Source organism: Notolepis coatsorum (genome assembly GCF_963971535.1).
Source record: "Notolepis coatsorum genome assembly, chromosome: 3".
NCBI classification, from domain to species: Eukaryota; Metazoa; Chordata; class Actinopteri; order Aulopiformes; family Paralepididae; genus Notolepis; species Notolepis coatsorum.
The window spans coordinates 72,437,373-72,456,800 of NC_140167.1; the positions used below are offsets into that span (position 1 = coordinate 72,437,373).

Below are 19,428 nucleotides of genomic sequence, written 5' to 3' on the forward strand. Positions count from 1 at the left end.
ACAATTGTTAAGGGGATGCAGACCAGAGAAAGACTTCCGTCTTGTTTACATCAGGGTCCCCCATTTTCAATTCATCATAAATGTACAGTTCCCTCCCCCTTGTATATATTTACTGTATGTCACAAATGTAACAGTACTGCATGGTCTGCATCCCCTTAACAATTGTGTGTATTGAGCTGTACTGCATTCTGCAATCTGTTAATAAAGTTTTCAATCAATCAATCAATCAATAAATCAATCAATCAATCAATCAATCAATCAATCAATCGGTCACTGTACCCATTCTGCAATCTGTTAATAAAGTTTTCAATCAATCAATCAATCAATCAATCAATCAATCAATCAATCGGTCAGGTCACGTGTACCCATTCTACAATCTGTTAATAAAGTTTTCAATCAATCAATCAGGGCCTGTGGTCACGTGTACCCATTCGGCAATCTGTTAATAAAGTTTTCAATCAATCAATCAATCTGTTAATAAAGTTTTCAATCAATCAATCAATCAATCAATGAATCAATGAATCAATCAATCAATCAATCCCGCAGTGCAACGTGACCCAAATCATACGGCAATCTGTTAATAAAGTTTTCAATCAATCAATCAATCAATCCCGCAGTGCAACGTGCAACGTGACCCAAAATCACGTCACCATAAAGTTTTCAATCAATCAATCAATCAATCAATCCCGCAGTGCAACGTGCAACGTGACCCAAAATCACGTCACCAAAATCAGCCAATGGAAGCGAGGGGTTGCTATGTGCGGTGCTTGTATGTGCGGGGCTTGTAAGCGCTGGTCTGAAGGTCTGCAGCTGGAAGCATCTCCTCACAGCAGGGCTCTGCACCTGGATGCTGGTTTGGTTTGGTTTGGTTTTTATTCAGACTCCAAAACATATACAGCTCATTACTCCATTATACATTTTTGTCAAGGATAGAAACGAAAAAGGCGCAGTGACTTATTTACATCGTTGTCCTTGGATGTCAAGGATGCTAGAAACACACATACAACTCATTACAGAATTAATCACAATTATTATCTTTGCATAATAATAATGGCACAACCCTAAATTAGTACAAACAAAGCACATTTGTTGTTACAATGTTCCTTTATGCAATTGCAAATGCTATTGGAGGAATCGCGCGTTCACCGACTCCATTTATCCCCTTCTAGCTTTCCGTAGCGGTGTAAACAACAGCCCTTCTTCACTTGGATACGAAGGACGCCGATCACACAGTAGAACAGTTACAATGTAACACATTTAGAGTTATAATTGGGTGATTGTGCAAGACGAATTTATTTTATTTTATAACTAGCATCTCCAATGTAACGCAACGGATAGTGCTCCTTTCACAGTGATGCATATAGACAATTTAAATGAAACCCGCTAGTATTTCAAGCGTTTGTAGAAAGAAAGAAAGAAAGAAAGCGTAAACATGCCAAGCCACAGTTAACGTTAAGTGAACCGGTGCGATGTGGAGCCGCGGTGGTCACAGCACGGCGCTGGAGAGAGCCCAGGCGTTACTCTCGGGGAGAAGACCCGCTAAAACCAGGGCTCTGGTGGAGACTTACGACGAGGACAGAAACTCTGCAGCCAAAACACCAAGGACGACGGCAAGTTCAGGCTCACAACTCTCCCAATGTTACCTGGAATTGTTGTACCCGCCATGGCACTGCCATGATGGCAGACGGGGGACTAGGGAGGGGTGATTATATAAGTCATGTTGTGATGTAATGATGGCATCAACGACGCATAGGGCTGGGGGCAGAAAGAGAGGCTCCTCCAGGCCCATTCTGACCTTGCTGTGATTGTAACTAACACACACACACACACACACACACAGCACAACAATGCTGATGTATTTAGCATACAATCTCACACACACAAACACTAAACTGTTGTCGTCTCTGAAACTACTACTGTTTTGCACACATTCATTAGTCTGACAGTAATTGAGAGTAAATGAGTTTGAATATGGCTACCGGTTATGTCAAGGGGATTAATAAAGGAATATCTTATCTTATCTTATTGAATCCTTGTGTTGTGTTAGAGCTCAATGAAATGATGTTGATGAAAAAAGAGTAATACCTTGTTTGTACTGTTACCTTATCATTTATATCATTCATTGAGCTGTAATTAACACAACACAAGGATTCATAGGGCTGATCGGAGTGTATATTCCACCGCAAGCCAGCAACAAGGTTGCGCTCTCCAGACTCCACGACGAGGTAAATAGAATACAAGTGGCGAATGTTAACGCCGCCATTTTAGTGCTGGGAGATTTCAATAGCGCCAATCTGAGAAAGGTATTGCCTGACTTCTATCAGCATGTGACTTGCAACACCAGAGGCGGTAACATCCTAGATCACTGTTACACGCAATTTAAAGGTGGCTACAAGGCTCATTCTGATAGTGGCTTTGGTAAATCAGATCACGCGTCCATCTTTCTTTCACCAAAGTACAAACAGAGAATTAAAAGTACTCCTGTAGTCTCGCGAGAGGTGCAGAAATGGGATTTGACGTCAGAGGAGACGCTCCGGTCAGTGTTTCACTACACAGACTGGAATGTGTTCCGCGACACAGATAACATTAATGTCTACACGGAAACAGTGCTGGACTATGTTTGTACTAGGGTGAAAGAAACAATCCCCACTACCAAAATGAAAGTTTACCCAAATCAAAAACCCTGGGTAGACAAATCCGTCCGTGAAGCTCTGAGAGAGCGCACCAAAGCATACAACGACGGCCTAGTGGCAGGCAACATGAATGACCACAAGGTGGCGCGATACAACGTAAGGAGGACAGTGTCAGAGGCCAAACGGCGCTACAGGGATAAAATTGAACTCCAGTTTGAACAAGCTGACTCTAGAGCTATGTGGCAGGGGCTCAAAACGATGACAGACTACAAAGGCGCCTCCCTCAAACTGAACAGTGACATCTCCTTAGCAAATGACCTCAATACCTTCTATGCGAGGTTTGATGCTGGTAATAACAACACCAGCTCACAAGCCACGGCAATGGGGGGGGGGGGGGTCGGCTGCTGATGGAGGCGCAGTGTTCAGGGTAACAGAGCATGAGGTGAGGCGGACCTTTAAAAAAGTGAATATCAGGAAGGCAGCAGGTCCGGACGGCATCCCCGGCCGCGTCCTAAAAGTCTGTGCCGACCAACTGGCCCCAGTATTCACTGACATATTTAACCTGTCCTTAGAACAGGCTGTCATCCCCACCTGCCTGAAGAAGTCCACTATTATCCCTGTACCCAAAAAATCCAAGCCTGCTTGCCTCAACGACTACCGCCCTGTAGCTCTCACCTCCATAGCCATGAAGTGCTTTGAGAAGCTAGTAAAGGGCTACATCTGCTCCTCCCTCCCCATCAACATGGACCCCCTGCAATTTGCATACCGCCCCAACAGGTCCACGGAGGACGCCATAGCCCATGTGCTGCACACAGCAGCATCACACCTGGACAAGAGGCAGGGGAACTATGTGAGAATGCTATTCATCGACTACAGCTCGGCATTCAATACCATAGTCCCCTCCATACTCATAGCCAAGCTCAGGGACCTGGGCTTGGGCTATGACCTCTGCCAGTGGGTCTTGGACTTCCTGACTGGCAGACCCCAGGTGGTGAGAGCAGGGAACTGCACCTCCTCATCCATCACCCTCAACATAGGGGCCCCCCAGGGCTGTGTTCTGAGTCCCCTCCTCTACTCCCTGTACACACACGACTGTGTGGCTCAGCGGAGTAGCAATACAATCATCAAATTTGCTGACGACACAGTGGTGGTGGGCCTGATCTCTGCCAACGACGAGAGGGCCTACCTGGAAGAGGTCAAGGTCCTGGCGGGATGGTGCCAGGAAAACAGCCTCTCCCTGAACGTCAGCAAAACAAAGGAGATGATTGTGGACTTCAGGAGGTCGGGGGTCAAGGACTACAGCCCCCTCAGCATCGACGGGGCACCGGTTGAGAGAGTCAACAGCTTTAAGTACCTCGGAGCCTACATATCCGAGGACTTGACATGGACCACACACATTGACAGTGTTGTGAAGAAGGCACGACAACGCCTCTACTTCCTCAGGCGCCTAAGGAAGTTCCAAGTCAGCCAGAAGATCCTTAAGAACTTCTACTCATGTACAATAGAGAGCATCTTGACCGGCAACATCACCTCCTGGTTTGGGAATAGCACTGCACAAGACCGAAGCAGACTACAAAGAGTGACACGTTCAGCCGAACGCACAATTGGAGGGGGGCTCCCCACCCTCCAGAACATTTACAACAAGCGTTGCAAGGGCAAGGCTAAGAGAATCATTAAAGACTCCAGTCACCCGAACAACTGCCTCTTTGAACTGCTGCGGTCAGGCAAGCGATACCGGAGTCTCAAGGCGAGCACAGAAAGACTCAGAAGAAGCTTCTATCCCCAGGCCATCAGGCTGCTAAACGAACAATGAATGAACACTACACAACAACAACCACCAAACGCACATAGCACACACATCCACACGCACACACTCACTTTAAACAAACACACTGTAGCACCCACTCCACACACTTTATAGCACACACCCACTTTAAACAAACACACTGTAGCACCCACTCCCCACACTTTATATTTATGGATGAAGGATTGCACTACAACTCGTACACCTTACTGTAAATTGTACCTAAAATTGTACCTCATCCCATTTCTGCTTTGCACTAGATAGTACTGTACATTAGTACACTGCATAGTATTGTGTATTGTATATTATATGGTAACTCAGAACATTGTACATATGTCTATACCGAACACTGTGACCTCATTTTTCTTCTTCTAAATTCATGCTATATTATGTTATTATGTTATTTGATACTATCTTGTCTAGCACAGTCTCTGGAGCGTAACAGTAAGAAGCATTTTGTATGAAAGTATTCTGTACTTCTGTATGACAACTATTAAAGAACTTGAACTTGAACTTCAATGTCCCAGTCGACATCACCGGTGGCCATATTTAAACTCATTTACTCTCAATAACTGTCCCAACGAAATTAATGTGTGCAAAACTGCTTAGAGTATTTGGATGTATGTGAGATTAGAGAAGATAAATCTGCATTGTTTTTTTTTGGTGAAGTGCCCCTTTAAGATCCCAACCATTGGATCACAGAACGTTGTATTGTCTTCACTCTTCTCTCCTTTAGGTTTCGGGGGACGGGTCTGCTGCTCTGCCAACCAGAAAGAGCCCATTCCTGGGCCTGAGTGACCTGTCTTCTTCAGCCAGTTCAGGCACCCAACATGGAGACAGCACCCCAGGCTCTGCTGCTGCGGCTGGGGAGAGGACAGGGGGAGAGGGGGACCTGGCACCTCCGAGCTCCGGAGGAGGACGAAGCAGGTTTCTGAAGAAGGCAGCGCCACCTGCAGCCAGCAGCAAGTATCCAGCTTTCAGCAAGAGCCAGCAGCCCCCCCAGCCCAGGTACAACCTAGAACAGCCCCCCCAGCCCAGGTACAACCTAGAACAGCCCCCCCAGCCCAGGTACAACCTGGAACAGCCCCCCCAGCCCAGGTACAACCTAGAACAGCCCCCCCAGCCCAGGTACACAACCTAGAACAGCCCCCCCAGCCCAGGAACAACCTAGAACAGCCCCCCCAGCCCAGGAACAGCCCCCCCAACCCAGGTACAACCTAGAACAGCCCCCCAGCCCAGGTACAACCTAGAACAGCCCCCCCAGCCCAGGTACACAACCTAGAACAGCCCCCCCAGCCCAGGTACAACCTAGAACAGCCTCCCCAGCCCAGGTACAACCTAGAACAGCCCCCCCAGCCCAGGTACAACCTAGAACAGCCCCCCCAGCCCAGGTACAACCTAGAACAGCCCCCCCAGCCCAGGTACAACCTAGAACAGCCCCCCCAGCCCAGGTACACAACCTAGAACAGCCCCCCCAGCCCAGGTACAACCTAGAACAGCCCCCCCAGCCCAGGAACCCCCAGCCCAGGTACAACCTGGAACAGCCCCCCCAGCCCAGGTACAACCTGGAACAGCCCCCCCAGCCCAGGTACACAACCTAGAACAGCCCCCCCAGCCCAGGTACAACCTAGAACAGCCCCCCCAGCCCAGGTACAACCTAGAACAGCCCCCCCAGCCCAGGTACACAACCTAGAACAGCCCCCCAGCCCAGGTACAACCTAGAACAGCCCCCCCAGCCCAGGAACAGCCCCCCCAGCCCAGGTACAACCTAGAACAGCCCCCCCAGCCCAGGTACAACCTAGAACAGCCCCCCCAGCCCAGGTACAACCTAGAACAGCCCCCCCAGCCCAGGTACAACCTAGAACAGCCCCCCCAGCCCAGGTACAACCTAGAACAGCCCCCCCAGCCCAGGAACAACCTAGAACAGCCCCCCCCAGCCCAGGAACAGCCCCCCCAGCCCAGGTACAACCTAGAACAGCCCCCCCAGCCCAGGTACAACCTAGAACAGCCCCCCCAGCCCAGGTACACAACCTAGAACAGCCCCCCCCAGCCCAGGAACAGCCCCCCAGCCCAGGTACAACCTAGAACAGCCCCCCCCAGCCCAGGTACAACCTGGAACAGCCCCCCCAGCCCAGGTACAACCTGGAACAGCCCCCCCAGCCCAGGTACAACCTAGAACAGCCCCCCCAGCCCAGGAACAACCTAGAACAGCCCCCCCAGCCCAGGTACAACCTAGAACAGCCCCCCCAGCCCAGGTACACAACCTAGAACAGCCCCCCCAGCCCAGGAACAACCTAGAACAGCCCCCCCAGCCCAGGAACAACCTAGAACAGCCCCCCCAGCCCAGGTACACAACCTAGAACAGCCCCCCCAGCCCAGGAACAGCCCCCCCAGCCCAGGTACAACCTGGAACAGCCCCCCCCAGCCCAGGTACAACCTGGAACAGCCCCCCAGCCCAGGTACAACCTAGAACAGCCCCCCCAGCCCAGGTACAACCTAGAACAGCCCCCCCAGCCCAGGTACAACCTGGAACAGCCCCCCCAGCCCAGGTACAACCTGGAACAGCCCCCCCAGCCCAGGTACAACCTGGAACAGCCCCCCCAGCCCAGGTACAACCTGGAACAGCCCCCCCAGCCCAGGTACAACCTGGAACAGTGTGTAGTAGACAGTGATAATAACCATTAATAATCTTTAGAGGGAGATAGCAGGTCAACAGTAGATGCCAGATAGATTTCTAGTCATAAATCCGTAATAAACATTGTGTTTTGGTTATAGGTGAAGGTTTGTGTCGTCGTGTATAAGGGCTTAGAATTTTAGTGTGTCTGGCGTGAGCTTGTATGGAACGTGTGAGAATTTAAATTGGCGAGCAAGTACAGCCACCAGTTCAGTATTGCTCTGTGTTGTTTTTTTGCTAGTATGGTCGTGAAATTGGTATTACATTTACCGTAGCTCTAAGTGGTATTAAAAAGGTCTTAAAAAGGATCTGAGGTCTGATAAAGGACTATCTCATCTATCTCTCTCCACCCCTCCTACTCTCTGTTCAGTCATGTGTCGTCCGCCCAACGTAGCTCCCAGAGAGCGGCCCTGAGCAGGCTGGCCTCCATCGAGGACCCTAGTCGCGTCCAGACCCCGGCCCGCAGCCAGACCAGTGACGCGTCCACCTCCGACCCGGGCGTCTCGCCTCCACCTCCACGGCACGATGCCTCTGCGCTCCTGTCCAGCGCCGACGATGACCTCGGCCTGAAGGGGAAACGCTTCCTGAAGAAGACGACCGGCTCCGCGGCTGCCAACACTGACCCTCGCGTCGGTTTCCAAACGCCCACAGATACCGCCCCGCCGCCAGGTGGTACAGGACGCGCCGCCGCTCCGATGTCTTCTGCACGTTCGGGGGCTGCTGAGCCAATCGGAGCGGCGGGCCGCGGGGCGAGTCTGGACAGCGACGAGGAGGACATGAGGAGACTGCTTGGAGACTCACCGGATTGGATGGAGACCAGCGGAGTGAGCGGGACCTCCTCGAAGAAAACAGCTGTGAAGGTGGATGGATTTACTTTCTGTTAAAGGGGCACTTCACCAAAAAGCGATTTGATTTATTTTGCACATACTCTCACGTCATTTGATGGTACTGTAATTAACACAACTCACTCTAGTATTGTGATAATATCGTATTGTGACTCTACTATCGTGATAATATTGTATAATGACAATTCACATAATACCCCCCCCCCCCCCCCCTCTCTCTCTCTCTCTCTCTCTCTCTCACACACAGCCCCTCGGTAGAAGTAGCCAAAAGATCTCTCCCACCCCTGTCGGTTCCTCCTCCATCAGACGCCTGCCTCGCTCCTCTCCTCCTCTGCAAGGCTCTCCTCTCCATTTCTCCAACAGCTCCACCTGCGTCGGGGCCCATCGGAGCCCTCCTCCATTAATCCGTAGTGCCTCGGCCGCACTCTCCCTGTCCCCTTCTCCTCCTTACGCCTCCCCCTCCTCCCCCGCCGGGGTACTTCCACGCTCCCTCTCCTCCTCCTCCCTCTCAGACTACAATGAGGCGGTGCGCTCCCTGGAGGAGCTCTTCTCCGTGGGCCCAGAGGAGGAGGCACCCAGCGAGGCCAGTGATGCGTCATCCGATGGTGAGAGAATGTGTTGGAGCAACAATCAGGGATGAACTGACACTCATACTGTGTGTTAGAAGAGACGGCACTGTTAGAAGAGACTAGAAGAGACAGCACTGTTAGAAGAGACTAGAAGAGACAGCACTGTTAGAAGAGACAGCACTGTTAGAAGAAGAGACAGCACTGTTAGAAGAAGAGACAGCACTGTTAGAAGAGGCAGCACTGTTAGAAGAGACAGCACTGTTAGAAGAGACAGCACTGTTAGAAGAAGAGACAGCACTGTTAGAAGAAGAGACAGCACTGTTAGAAGAGGCAGCACTGTTAGAAGAGACAGCACTGTTAGAAGAAGAGACAGCACTGTTAGAAGAGACAGCACTGTTGGAAGAAGAGACAGCACTGTTAGAAGAGGCAGCACTGTTAGAAGAAGAGACAGCACTGTTAGAAGAAGAGACAGCACTGTTAGAAGAGGCAGCACTGTTAGAAGAGACAGCACTGTTAGAAGAGACAGCACTGTTAGAAGAGACAGCACTGTTAGAAGAGACAGCACTGTTAGAAGAGACTAGAAGAGACAGCACTGTTAGAAGAGACAGCACTGTTAGAAGAGACAGCACTGTTAGAAGAGACAGCACTGTTAGAAGAGACAGCACTGTTAGAAGAGACTAGAAGAGACAGCACTGTTAGAAGAAGAGACAGCACTGTTAGAAGAGACAGCACTGTTGGAAGAGACAGCACTGTTAGAAGAGACAGCACTGTTAGAAGAGACAGCACTGTTAGAAGAGACAGCACTGTTAGAAGAGACTAGAAGAGACAGCACTGTTAGAAGAGACAGCACTGTTAGAAGAGACTGCACTGTTAGAAGAGACTAGAAGAGACAGCACTGTTAGAAGAGACAGCACTGTTAGAAGAGACAGCACTGTTAGAAGAGACAGCACTGTTAGAAGAGACTAGAAGAGACAGCACTGTTAGAAGAGACAGCACTGTTAGAAGAGACAGCACTGTTAGAAGAGACTGCACTGTTAGAAGAGACAGCACTGTTAGAAGAGCCAGCACTGTTGGAAGAGACAGCACTGTTAGAAGAGACAGCACTGTTAGAAGAGACAGCACTGTTAGAAGAGACTAGAAGAGACAGCACTGTTAGAAGAGACAGCACTGTTAGAAGAGACAGCACTGTTGGAAGAGACAGCACTGTTGGAAGAGACAGCACTGTTAGAAGAGACAGCACTGTTAGAAGAGGCAGCACTGTTAGAAGAGACAGCACTGTTAGAAGAGACTAGAAGAGACAGCACTGTTAGAAGAGGCAGCACTGTTAGAAGAGACAGCACTGTTGGAAGAGACAGCACTGTTAGAAGAGACAGCACTGTTAAAAGAGACTAGAAGAGACAGCACTGTTAGAAGAGACGGCACTGTTGGAAGAGACAGCACTTAAAAGAGAAGCTTCTCACTAGGGATGGGCATAGATTTTCGAATATTCAGATAATCACATAGAATAGAATATAAATACTTTATTCATCCCGAGGGAAATTTGGCACTACAAATCGCTCACAGTAAACATTTAGGTAGACAAAAACAAAGCCAGAAAAAGAATAAAAATAAGCCTAAGAATAAACGACGGTCCGGGATATACATTTCCTATGTTATGTATATACATTCTAATATAAAATATACAGTAAAAATATACAGAAATATACAGTAAGTGTACAGTAAAGTGTAATATTGTACAATGTTGGTTTAAAAGTAAAAGTCCAGGAAGATGGTACTGTCACCCTGTGCTCAGTGAGGCACAGTGGTGCATTATAAAGTCTGATGGCTGTCGGAATGAAGGACTTCCTGTGCCGTTGTTCAGTGCTACATTAGATACCCCCCCCAGGAATAAAACCTGATAAGAATGAACAATGGTGTTGTTGTTATATAATTGTATAATATCCTTTACCGTAGCCATGAACCCTGTACTGCCACCCCGTTGTTCTTGTTGCTTATTCCACATTCATTCGAAATGATGGAATATTACACAGAGCCCCTTTTCAACCTTGTGTTCTTGTTCTATCGATAATGTTCTGTTTTGCCCCCCATGTCGTGCAGCACCGCTGTGGTCAAAGGAGACACCCTGTGTGTTGGATAGAACATTTTGCTGTGACTATACGTCATGAATAAACTAAGTGTTTATGACACATGCTATTTTTGTCATCGCAGACTTCAAGATTAATGTCATGACGTTGGACGACCTGGCACCCCTCTCCCTGAGGCTTGCTGAAGCGCCGCTAGGAAAACAGCAGGTGGGCAGTGACACGAAAACATAATGATGTTTACAGGGTATCTGCAGGGTATTAAAAAGTATTAAATTCGGGCGTCTGGGTGGCGCAGCGGACTAAGCACTCGTCACCAACGCGAGAGACACTGCTATCGAATCCGGCTGTCGGCGTTGCCTCCGGCTTGGCCGGCCGTCATACTGGCTCAATTGGCAGAGTCAGCAGGAGGGAAGCCGGTTGGGTGGTATTCTGGTCGTAAATAGCGACTCCTACAGGTCGGTCAGGGCGCCTGCACAGCGAGGAAGGGAGATGGTGAGGTTAGTGTGAGCCTCCCACACGTTACACCTCACCAATGAGAGTCCGCACTGGCAGGTGAAAAGAAGTGGCTGGCTGACTCTGCATGTATCGGAGGGGACATGTGATAGTATCTATCAACCCTCCCTAGACCGACCAGTGGGGGGCACATGCGAGCAACAGCCAGGAAGGGGAGGGGGGAATTGGCATAACGACAAAATTGGGATGGGAGAAAAACACAGAAATAAACAGGAGGAGAAAAAGTGGATCGAAAAAAAAAAAAAAGTATTAAATTCATAATTCTCAATTTAAGGCCTTAAAAGGTATTAGAAAGTCTTACATTTAATTTGCACAGGTATACAATTATTTGAAATTATATTAAATGTTTTTCTATTCAAGTCGTTGTTTTTTTGTGGGGCTATCGGGAGCTTGGTGCATCTGGCGAGAATTTAAATTGGTGCGCAAGTGTAGCTGCCAGTTAGTTCAGTGTCGCTATGTGTGTTTTCTTTTGCTAGTATGGTCGTGAAATTGGTATAAGATTTTGCTCTAAGTGGTATTAAATCTAACTTGTTGAAACCGGCAGATACCCTGGATTACAATGGCTAGCTTCGGCAATGGTGAAGTGATTTTGCACATTTCTTTGGATACTGTATACAGTATGCACATTCCCCGTCAGGTCGGTAAATGTGAGAATTTGAGGCCAATAATCCGTTAGTAAGGCTCTAATCAGGGCTTTCCCCAGGATTTTCAAACAAGATGGTGCTGAGTCGCAACTAGGGGGTGGTCCGGAAGCGGGCTGTGCCCTCCGTTGGGGAGGCAAAAAGATTTGCAATAAAGAAAGCCATTTGCTATAATTTTTAGCAACTTAAAAACATAATTAAAATAAAATAGAAAACACAAGGGTACGTTATTTATTTAAATACAGTGTATAAGGTAGCACAATAGTTTAACATTGAACACGAAAACACCTATACCATTGTTTAACAATAACTACAAAATCACCTGTCTAATATAGTGAACACTTGATGGTTTATATATCCTATCTCTGATTCAGTAAACGTTTCTTTATGAACCTAAACATTACCTTGACCTCACTTGAATAACAAAGTTTGACATCACATTGATATATAAACATCAAACAAAAAGTTTGGACATTTGTGTTTGGTAGATTATTAACAATGCTCCTTGGCAATAGATTTTATACTGTTGGAAAGACTGTTTATTTCCCTTTTTAAATGCCACCCGATTGGCAGTACCTGGGTGCCCGGGTCAATAGCACCATTCGCATACATGAACACAACCCACACACTCAGCTGTGCTGCTCATCTCACAAATGCATGATTACAAATGGGGCACCATTTTAAAAAGGGAAATAAACAGGCTTTCCAACGGTATAAAATGTGTTGCCAAGAAGCATTGTTACAACAGAGAAACAATCTACCAAACACAGATTTCTGAATTTGTTGTTCGATGTTTATATTTACCGTACCTACGGAATCCTCCTGTCTCCTAACCAGAAGAAAACCAAACCATCCAAGCACAAGAGCAAGACCCCTCCTCTCAGGACACTGATCTCAGACCAGCAGCTCCCAGGACAGCAGGAGGAGGAGGAGATAAGGGAAGAGGAGGCGCCAAACTACGAGAGCGACTTTGAGAGCGAGAGCCGCTCAGAAGCGGAGCCCGGTTCCGCCAGCAAGATCTCCGAGCGTCTCGGAGGAGACGGGGAGGGCGTCTCGGAGGCCAGCAGGGTCACGGACTCGGACAGATCCCGCGGGCGGACGGGAGTGGACGAGTACTCTTCCGGCAGTTTCTCGGAAGACGGAAGACGGTCCTACGCCGCGCAAAGCCGAGGATCATCCTACTCGGACCGGGATCCTGATTGGTCCTCGTCGGACACTGTGATGCCGTCGCACCTGTCAAGGCGCTCTTCCCCGAGGAGGGCAGTGAGAGAGGCCGCGGTCCAGACCCACCCTGATGCTCTGAGCTACACCTGGTCTGCTGGTCAGTCTGCCCTGCAGGGGACTTCCTTATTAAAGCCATAGTTGTGTTTTCTGAAACCCTAGCCCTATTTCTCACTTACTAATGATGATGTTGATTGGCACAGTCCACACTGTTCCTCATTACTAGCTTCGGATAGTTGGCCATAAACCAATGCAAAGTCAATGGGGTCAAGCTTCTATCTGTATAAGCTAACTGAGGCTTACTGAAACTTACTCCACAGTGCACACAAAGTAGATTTGAGTTTGCTTCGGTCAGCTTGTACAGACAGGAACTTGACCCCATTGACTTTGCATCGGTTTGTGGCTAACTAGCCAGAGCTAGTATGAGGAACAGCATGGATTGTGCTGAGAAAGGACTCTACCGATCAACATCATTGGCAAGTAAAAGAATAATAGTAATAAGGCTAGGCATCCAAAAAAACAGAACTATCCCTTTAAAAACTAGAGATGCGCCCGTATGTTTCCTTTTCTCTCGGCACATACCAATATACAATATTTCCCATACATGTAGAATAATAGTCTCAACTGTTTATTTCTCTAAGCAGGAGCATGACAATGTGGGGGGAAAGGTTTAGAAAAATGAACAGGAAAACATTGTGGCATCGTTAGCCCTCCTGCATCGTTAGCCCTCCCACATCGTTAGCCCTTCTGCATCGTTAGCCCTCCCGCATCGTTAGCCCTCCTGCATCGTTAGCCCTCCCGCATCGTTAGCCCTCCTGCATCGTTAGCCCTCCCGCATCGTTAGCCCTCCTGCATCGTTAGCCCTCCCGCATCGTTAGCTCTTCTGCATCGTTAGCCCTCCCGCATCGTTAGCTCTCCCGCAGCATTAGCTCTCCCGCATCGTTAGCCCTCCCGCATCGTTAGCCCTTCTGCATCGTTAGCCCTCCTGCATCGTTAGCCCTCCCGCATCGTTAGCCCTCCCGCATCGTTAGCCCTCCCGCATCGTTAGCCCTCCCGCATCGTTAGCCCTCCTGCATCGTTAGCCCTCCCGCATCGTTAGCTCTCCTGCATCGTTAGCCCTCCCGCATCGTTAGCCCTTCTGCATCGTTAGCCCTCCTGCATCGTTAGCCCTCCTGCATCGTTAGCCCTTCTGCTAGCTGCTGCCTAACATGATACCTTGGATTTCATTGTTGTTCTCAGACTCCTCACTTTAATTTGTCGTGTTGGTGGTACAATAATTTGAGCTCATTCTACTGTTGACCTTGTTCTGTCTGTCTGTCTGTCTGTCTGTCTGTCTGTCTGTCTGTCTGTCTGTCTGTCTGTCTGTCTGTCTGTCTGTCTGTCTGTCTGTCTGTCTGTCTGTCTGTCTGTCTGTCTGTCTGTCTGTCTGTCTGTCTGTCTGTCTGTCTGTCTGTCTGTCTGTCTGTCTGTCTGTCTGTCTGTCTGTCTGTCTGTCTGTCTGTCCGTCCGTCCGTCCGTCCGTCCGTCCGTCCGTCCGTCCAGGTATGGCTACTCTGGGCCCTGCAGTGGGAATGACCTACGTGGACCCAACCCCTATAGCCAGTCACACTGTCAGCGCAGAAGCTGTGGAGGGTGAGACGAGCTCCGCCCCCATAGATGGCAATTCCCTGTCTGTTCCAAGTTCAATACATGTTACAATACAATACAGGCAGCTGGCTATGTTGCAAGTAGTATCTCCTAGGCTTATGTTTGGTTCACAGCGCCTCAAAATTATTTTGTTTTGATTCATGATGATATAAGATAGAATATTTCTACACATTTTATTCAGAACTAAAGATGTATCATACACTATTTTGACTTTGCAGAGATTCAAAAATCCCAAAACTGCATAGTGCACCTTTTAAGTGTGTGTGTGTGTGTGTCAGCCCTCAGCAACTATAGTCCGGCTGTGTTTGCCCTGAACGACATGCTGAGACAGCAGCTGACCCTGACCAGACACTTCATCTACACTAACAGACACATGCACTCATCCCTGCTACACAACCTGGGACCAGCAGACTACACCTACACCACCCTGGAGGACACCCAGCAGGTAGGGTGACTCTGGGCCGTTCCCACCGCCTCCAGCCAAGTTAAGAATTCCAACATGTTATTTCCACCGCAGAGGAAAGTTTCATCAAACATTAAGTGAACATGACTCTCATTCGTGTCTCTCTTCTAAAGCCAGAAACCAGAGAAGTAAAACTCATGATGTGATGTCATCAAGTATAAAGTCTGAAGCTGCTCCATAGACAATGAATGGGAGACTGATTTTGTGGACCCACAGAACGTATGTTTGAGTTTGTATATCCAAACAAGTTTTATTCTATTCTAGTGTTCTCAGTTCTGGAACAGAACATGTATCCATATACTCCGAACGTTCTCCTGGGTGTCTCTCAGTGTCATCTATAACATCATATACTCAGAACATTCTCCTGGGTGTCTCTCAGTGTCATCTATAACATCATATACTCAGAACATTCTCCTGGGTGTCTCTCAGTGTCATCTATAACATCATATACTCAGAACATTCTCCTGGGTGTCTCTCAGTGTCATCTATAACATCATATACTCAGAACATTCTCCTGGGTGTCTCTCAGTGTCATCTATAACATCATATACTCAGCATTCCCCTGGGTGTCTCTCAGTGTCATCTATAACATCATATACTCAGAGCATTCCCCTGGGTGTCTCTCAGTGTCATCTATAACATCATATACTCAGAGCATTCCCCTGGGTGCTCTGTGTCATCTATAACGTCATATACTCAGAACATTCTCCTGGGTGCTCTGTGTCATCTATAACATCATATACTCAGAACATTCTCCTGGGTGCTCTCAGTGTCATCTATAACATCATATACTCAGAGCATTCCCCTGGGTGCTCTCAGTGTCATCTATAACATCATATACAATAGTGTATTGCACTATCGCAGGACCTTAGCATGTCTTACCATGCTTTTTGTGAACTTCATGTACATATACCTGGTATGTCTTATTCTTACTACTTGTATTAATGCACAAATGTCTATTCTCATCCTATTGGATTCTTATTATTGTATTACTGCATTATTGTACTATTGCTAGGGATGGGTACCTTTCACTTTTGAACCGATACCGTTTTTTCCGGTACTTTAGTCTCAAGAAATTTAATTTACCTACCTCAGTCGTAAAAAAAAAATCCAAACTTCAAATAACTACAATTTCGACAGTTTTCGGCTTGTCATTGCTCCGACTGCTTTGTTGTTGAATCGAGTCAAATCCTAGGTAAGCATATATTGTGCGTGTGAACGTTGACATGAAAAGAAAAAAGTAAAAAAAAAAAATAATAATAAATAAAAAAAAGTAATTAATAAACTTTTTTTAATTTTTTTTCGGTTTCTCACTTGATTCGATACTCGGTAGTAGCGACGTGTTTCGGTTCGGTACCTCATAAGTACTGAATTCGGTACCCATCCCTAACTATTACACTATCGTTGCGGGCAAGACCCCCCGCATTTCACTGTATGCTTGTATGCCGTGACAAATAAAACTCTTGACTTGACTTGATATACTCAGAACATTCCCCTGGGTGCTCTGTGTCATCTATAACATCATACTCAGAACATTCCCCTGGGTGCTCTGTGTCATCTATAACATCATACTAACATTCCCCTGGGTGCTCACAGTGTCATCTAAAACACCATTCCCAATGCATTGTCTATAGACCACCGCAACACTTCCGGGATTCTGAAATCGGGGAGGAGATTGCGGGGGGAGCATATGAATGAATGTGGATGAGAGCCGTGATGTAAGTGGTTGCAGATACGGCTGTGGGAGGCGCTAGAGACATGATCGAATAGACGTTTATGCGCCTCAATCTCCTGAACACGGCACGACCCATTCCTAATCGATCATAACTAAATCGGCAGAGAAAAAGCCCATTTTAAAGCACCTATTCCCCATGTACATGCGCAGATTGCCCATGGAGTCTGGACGAGGCGAGATGACGCACAAAATGAATGTGGACTGTTCCATCAGAGGGGGGAGCTTCAGTGGCCAGTGTCTTTTCAGCCGAACAGGATAATGAAAAAATGATCCCACTAAATGGCCAGACGCGTCTTATGGCGACATCTACAATTACCTCATTGAGTCTCCAGGTAGACTAATGTTTATATTTAAGTGCAGCGGTCTGTAGCCACTCACATTACCACCGAAGCTCCCCCCTCTGATGGAACAGTCCACATTAATTCATGCGTCATCTCGCGTCGTCCAGACTCCATGGGCAATCTGCACATGTGCATGGGAAATAGGTGCTTTAAAATGGGCTTTTTCTCTGTCGATTTAGTTCTGATCGATTAGGAATGGGTCGCGCCGTGTTCAGGAGATTGAGGCGCATAAACGTCTATTCGATCATGTCTCTAGCACCCCCACAGCCGTCAGCCGTATCTGCAACCACTTACATCACGGCTCTCATCCACATTCATTAATTTGCTCCCCCCGCAATCTCCTCCCCGATTTCAATGTAACGCGGAAGTGTAGTGGTCTATGGGGCAGCTTCAGATCTTGTACATAATGACATCACCAAGTTTGAGTCTTGGACTGTCTTAGACCATAGGAATAACATGATCTTTCCAGATTGAATGAATGATTTAATTAATTAATTCTGAAATTGTGTGGTGTTCACCTTTTTTAAAGTTATACAAGTGAATATAGTTTGCGGGAAATGTTTTTCTTGTTTGTTTTGTTTTTGATTTCCTATGCGCCTGTTGAGAGACAGTCCAGGTGTTCAAGTTTCTTTATTAGTTGTCATAGTAAAATACAGAATACTTTTTTCTGTATGAGCTCCTGGGAGTGTGCTAGATAAAAAAAATAGATAAAAAGTATAAAATAGAAAGTCAAAGTCAGTGTCCTTTTAACTGTTATCTTTGTCCTCCCATCACAGTTCATCCGCAAGCATAAGCCTCCTACGCTGACAGTGGAGGAAGCCTTGGAACAGGTGCTGCAGGAGATGAGGGACTACCACTTCTTTGACCAGTGACCCCACAGCCGCTTCTCTGACCACACCAGTGACCCCACAATCGCTCTCTGAACACACCAGTGACCCAGAAGTCAAACGCCACTGTTCTGACCACACGGGAGCCTAGGAAGTCCAAAGGAAGACACATTTTCATTCCTTAAAAAAAGTTTTTATAGCCCACTTCATCAGACATCATACATGGGTACGTTTGAAAACATTGCTCGCCTGAAAAACGGATTTGTGTGAGAATGTGTTGCACGTGTGCCAAGTTGTGCTCATGTCAGTTTGTGGAATCAAATACCCCTATCGTGTACCTCAAAATACTGCAATCAAATACCCCTATCGTGTACCTCAAAATACTGCAATCAAATACCCCTATCGTGTACCTCAAAATACTGCAATTAAATACCCCTATCATGTACCCAAAAAAACCTGCAATCAAATACCCCTATCATGTACCTCAAAATACTGCAATCATGAGTGCAATCAGTGATTTCACCTTTCAGGATCACTTTTACACACATTTATTCCTGTGGTGTAAACACGTTTGTCTGTTTTTTATTTTATTTTATAAATGGATGAATTTCAAATGAATGTAATTGAACTCCCACACACCATGCTCATACTCTATAATGCAGTATACTGGTGATGCCAAGGCTGAGTCAAACGGGATGAGGCGTCGTCTCCTCTTTCTCAAAAAGGACAGTCATAGATGTGAAGCGCATTGCCTGTGAGTTGCCACAAGGGGCAGAGCGGCTAACCTTGAGTGAGCGAGTTACTGGATGAGTGAGTTAGGCTATGTTCACCTTGGTACTCATTTCTGATTTATTGCTCTGATCAATTTATTTTCATTTGGCTGTTCACATTATTATCTGGCCAATATCAGATTCCAGTGTGAACTGGTCACGCTCCTGAACTGACCAGAATGCGCAAACAATAATGAACAGGAAAAATTATTTCATATAAAAGTATTCTGTATTTTTGTATGACAACTAATAAAGAAACTTGAACTTGAATAAAGACGAACTTCATCCAGAGTCAAAAGTCGCATGACTGTTCAGACTAAGGTCACATTGCAAAAGATCAGACCTGTATCTGATTTAGGACCACATATGAAAGTGGCCCAAATCAGAATTGAAAAGATCAGATTTGATGTGATTTGTGCTGTTCACACTGTCATGAAAAAACACATGAGTCACATGAGCAGAAATAATCAGATTTGGGCCACTTTTGGCTGCATTGTGAACATTGCCATGCCAGTGTTCATATAAACACATTTAAAGATAAGGTGGTGTATCCCCATGGAAACCTACGGTATATATATTATATTTAGAGACAAATGATAAACAGCATCTGTTGGCTATCATCCTTTTATCAAACATGAACAATTCGTGCACTCGTTCTTGG

At 47.0% G+C, this 19,428-nt stretch overlaps 1 protein-coding gene across 3 annotated transcripts; it reads left to right on the plus strand.

The window, feature by feature from the left end:
- The first annotated feature begins 1,226 nt into the window (after positions 1-1,226).
- Positions 1,227-18,084, plus strand: cUnh19orf44 (chromosome Un C19orf44 homolog). 3 transcript variants are annotated; one of them, XM_084309558.1, is made up of 9 exons: positions 1,227-1,610; positions 5,174-5,445; positions 7,482-7,971; positions 8,204-8,561; positions 10,734-10,816; positions 12,601-13,084; positions 14,527-14,616; positions 14,910-15,076; positions 17,947-18,084. In XM_084309558.1, the coding sequence occupies exons 1-9, from the start codon at positions 1,470-1,472 to the stop codon at positions 18,040-18,042; spliced, it is 2,181 nt and encodes a 726-aa protein (XP_084165684.1). In that variant the 5' UTR covers positions 1,227-1,469; the 3' UTR covers positions 18,043-18,084. The 3 variants fall into 3 exon arrangements, with proteins under 3 accessions (XP_084165684.1, XP_084165685.1, XP_084165686.1); XM_084309559.1 differs by having other exon boundaries at positions 12,604-13,084; XM_084309560.1 differs by having other exon boundaries at positions 7,506-7,971.
- Positions 18,085-19,428: the final 1,344 nt, after the last annotated feature.

Coding starts and splice junctions, on each gene's coding strand:
- cUnh19orf44 (XM_084309558.1), top strand. CDS start 1,470: ATGTGGAGCCGCGGTGGTCACAGCACGGCGCTGGAGAGAGCCCAGGCG. Junction 7,972..8,203: donor CGAAGAAAACAGCTGTGAAG/GTGGATGGATTT, acceptor TCTCACACACAG/CCCCTCGGTAGAAGTAGCCA. Junction 15,077..17,946: donor CCCTGGAGGACACCCAGCAG/GTAGGGTGACTC, acceptor CTCCCATCACAG/TTCATCCGCAAGCATAAGCC.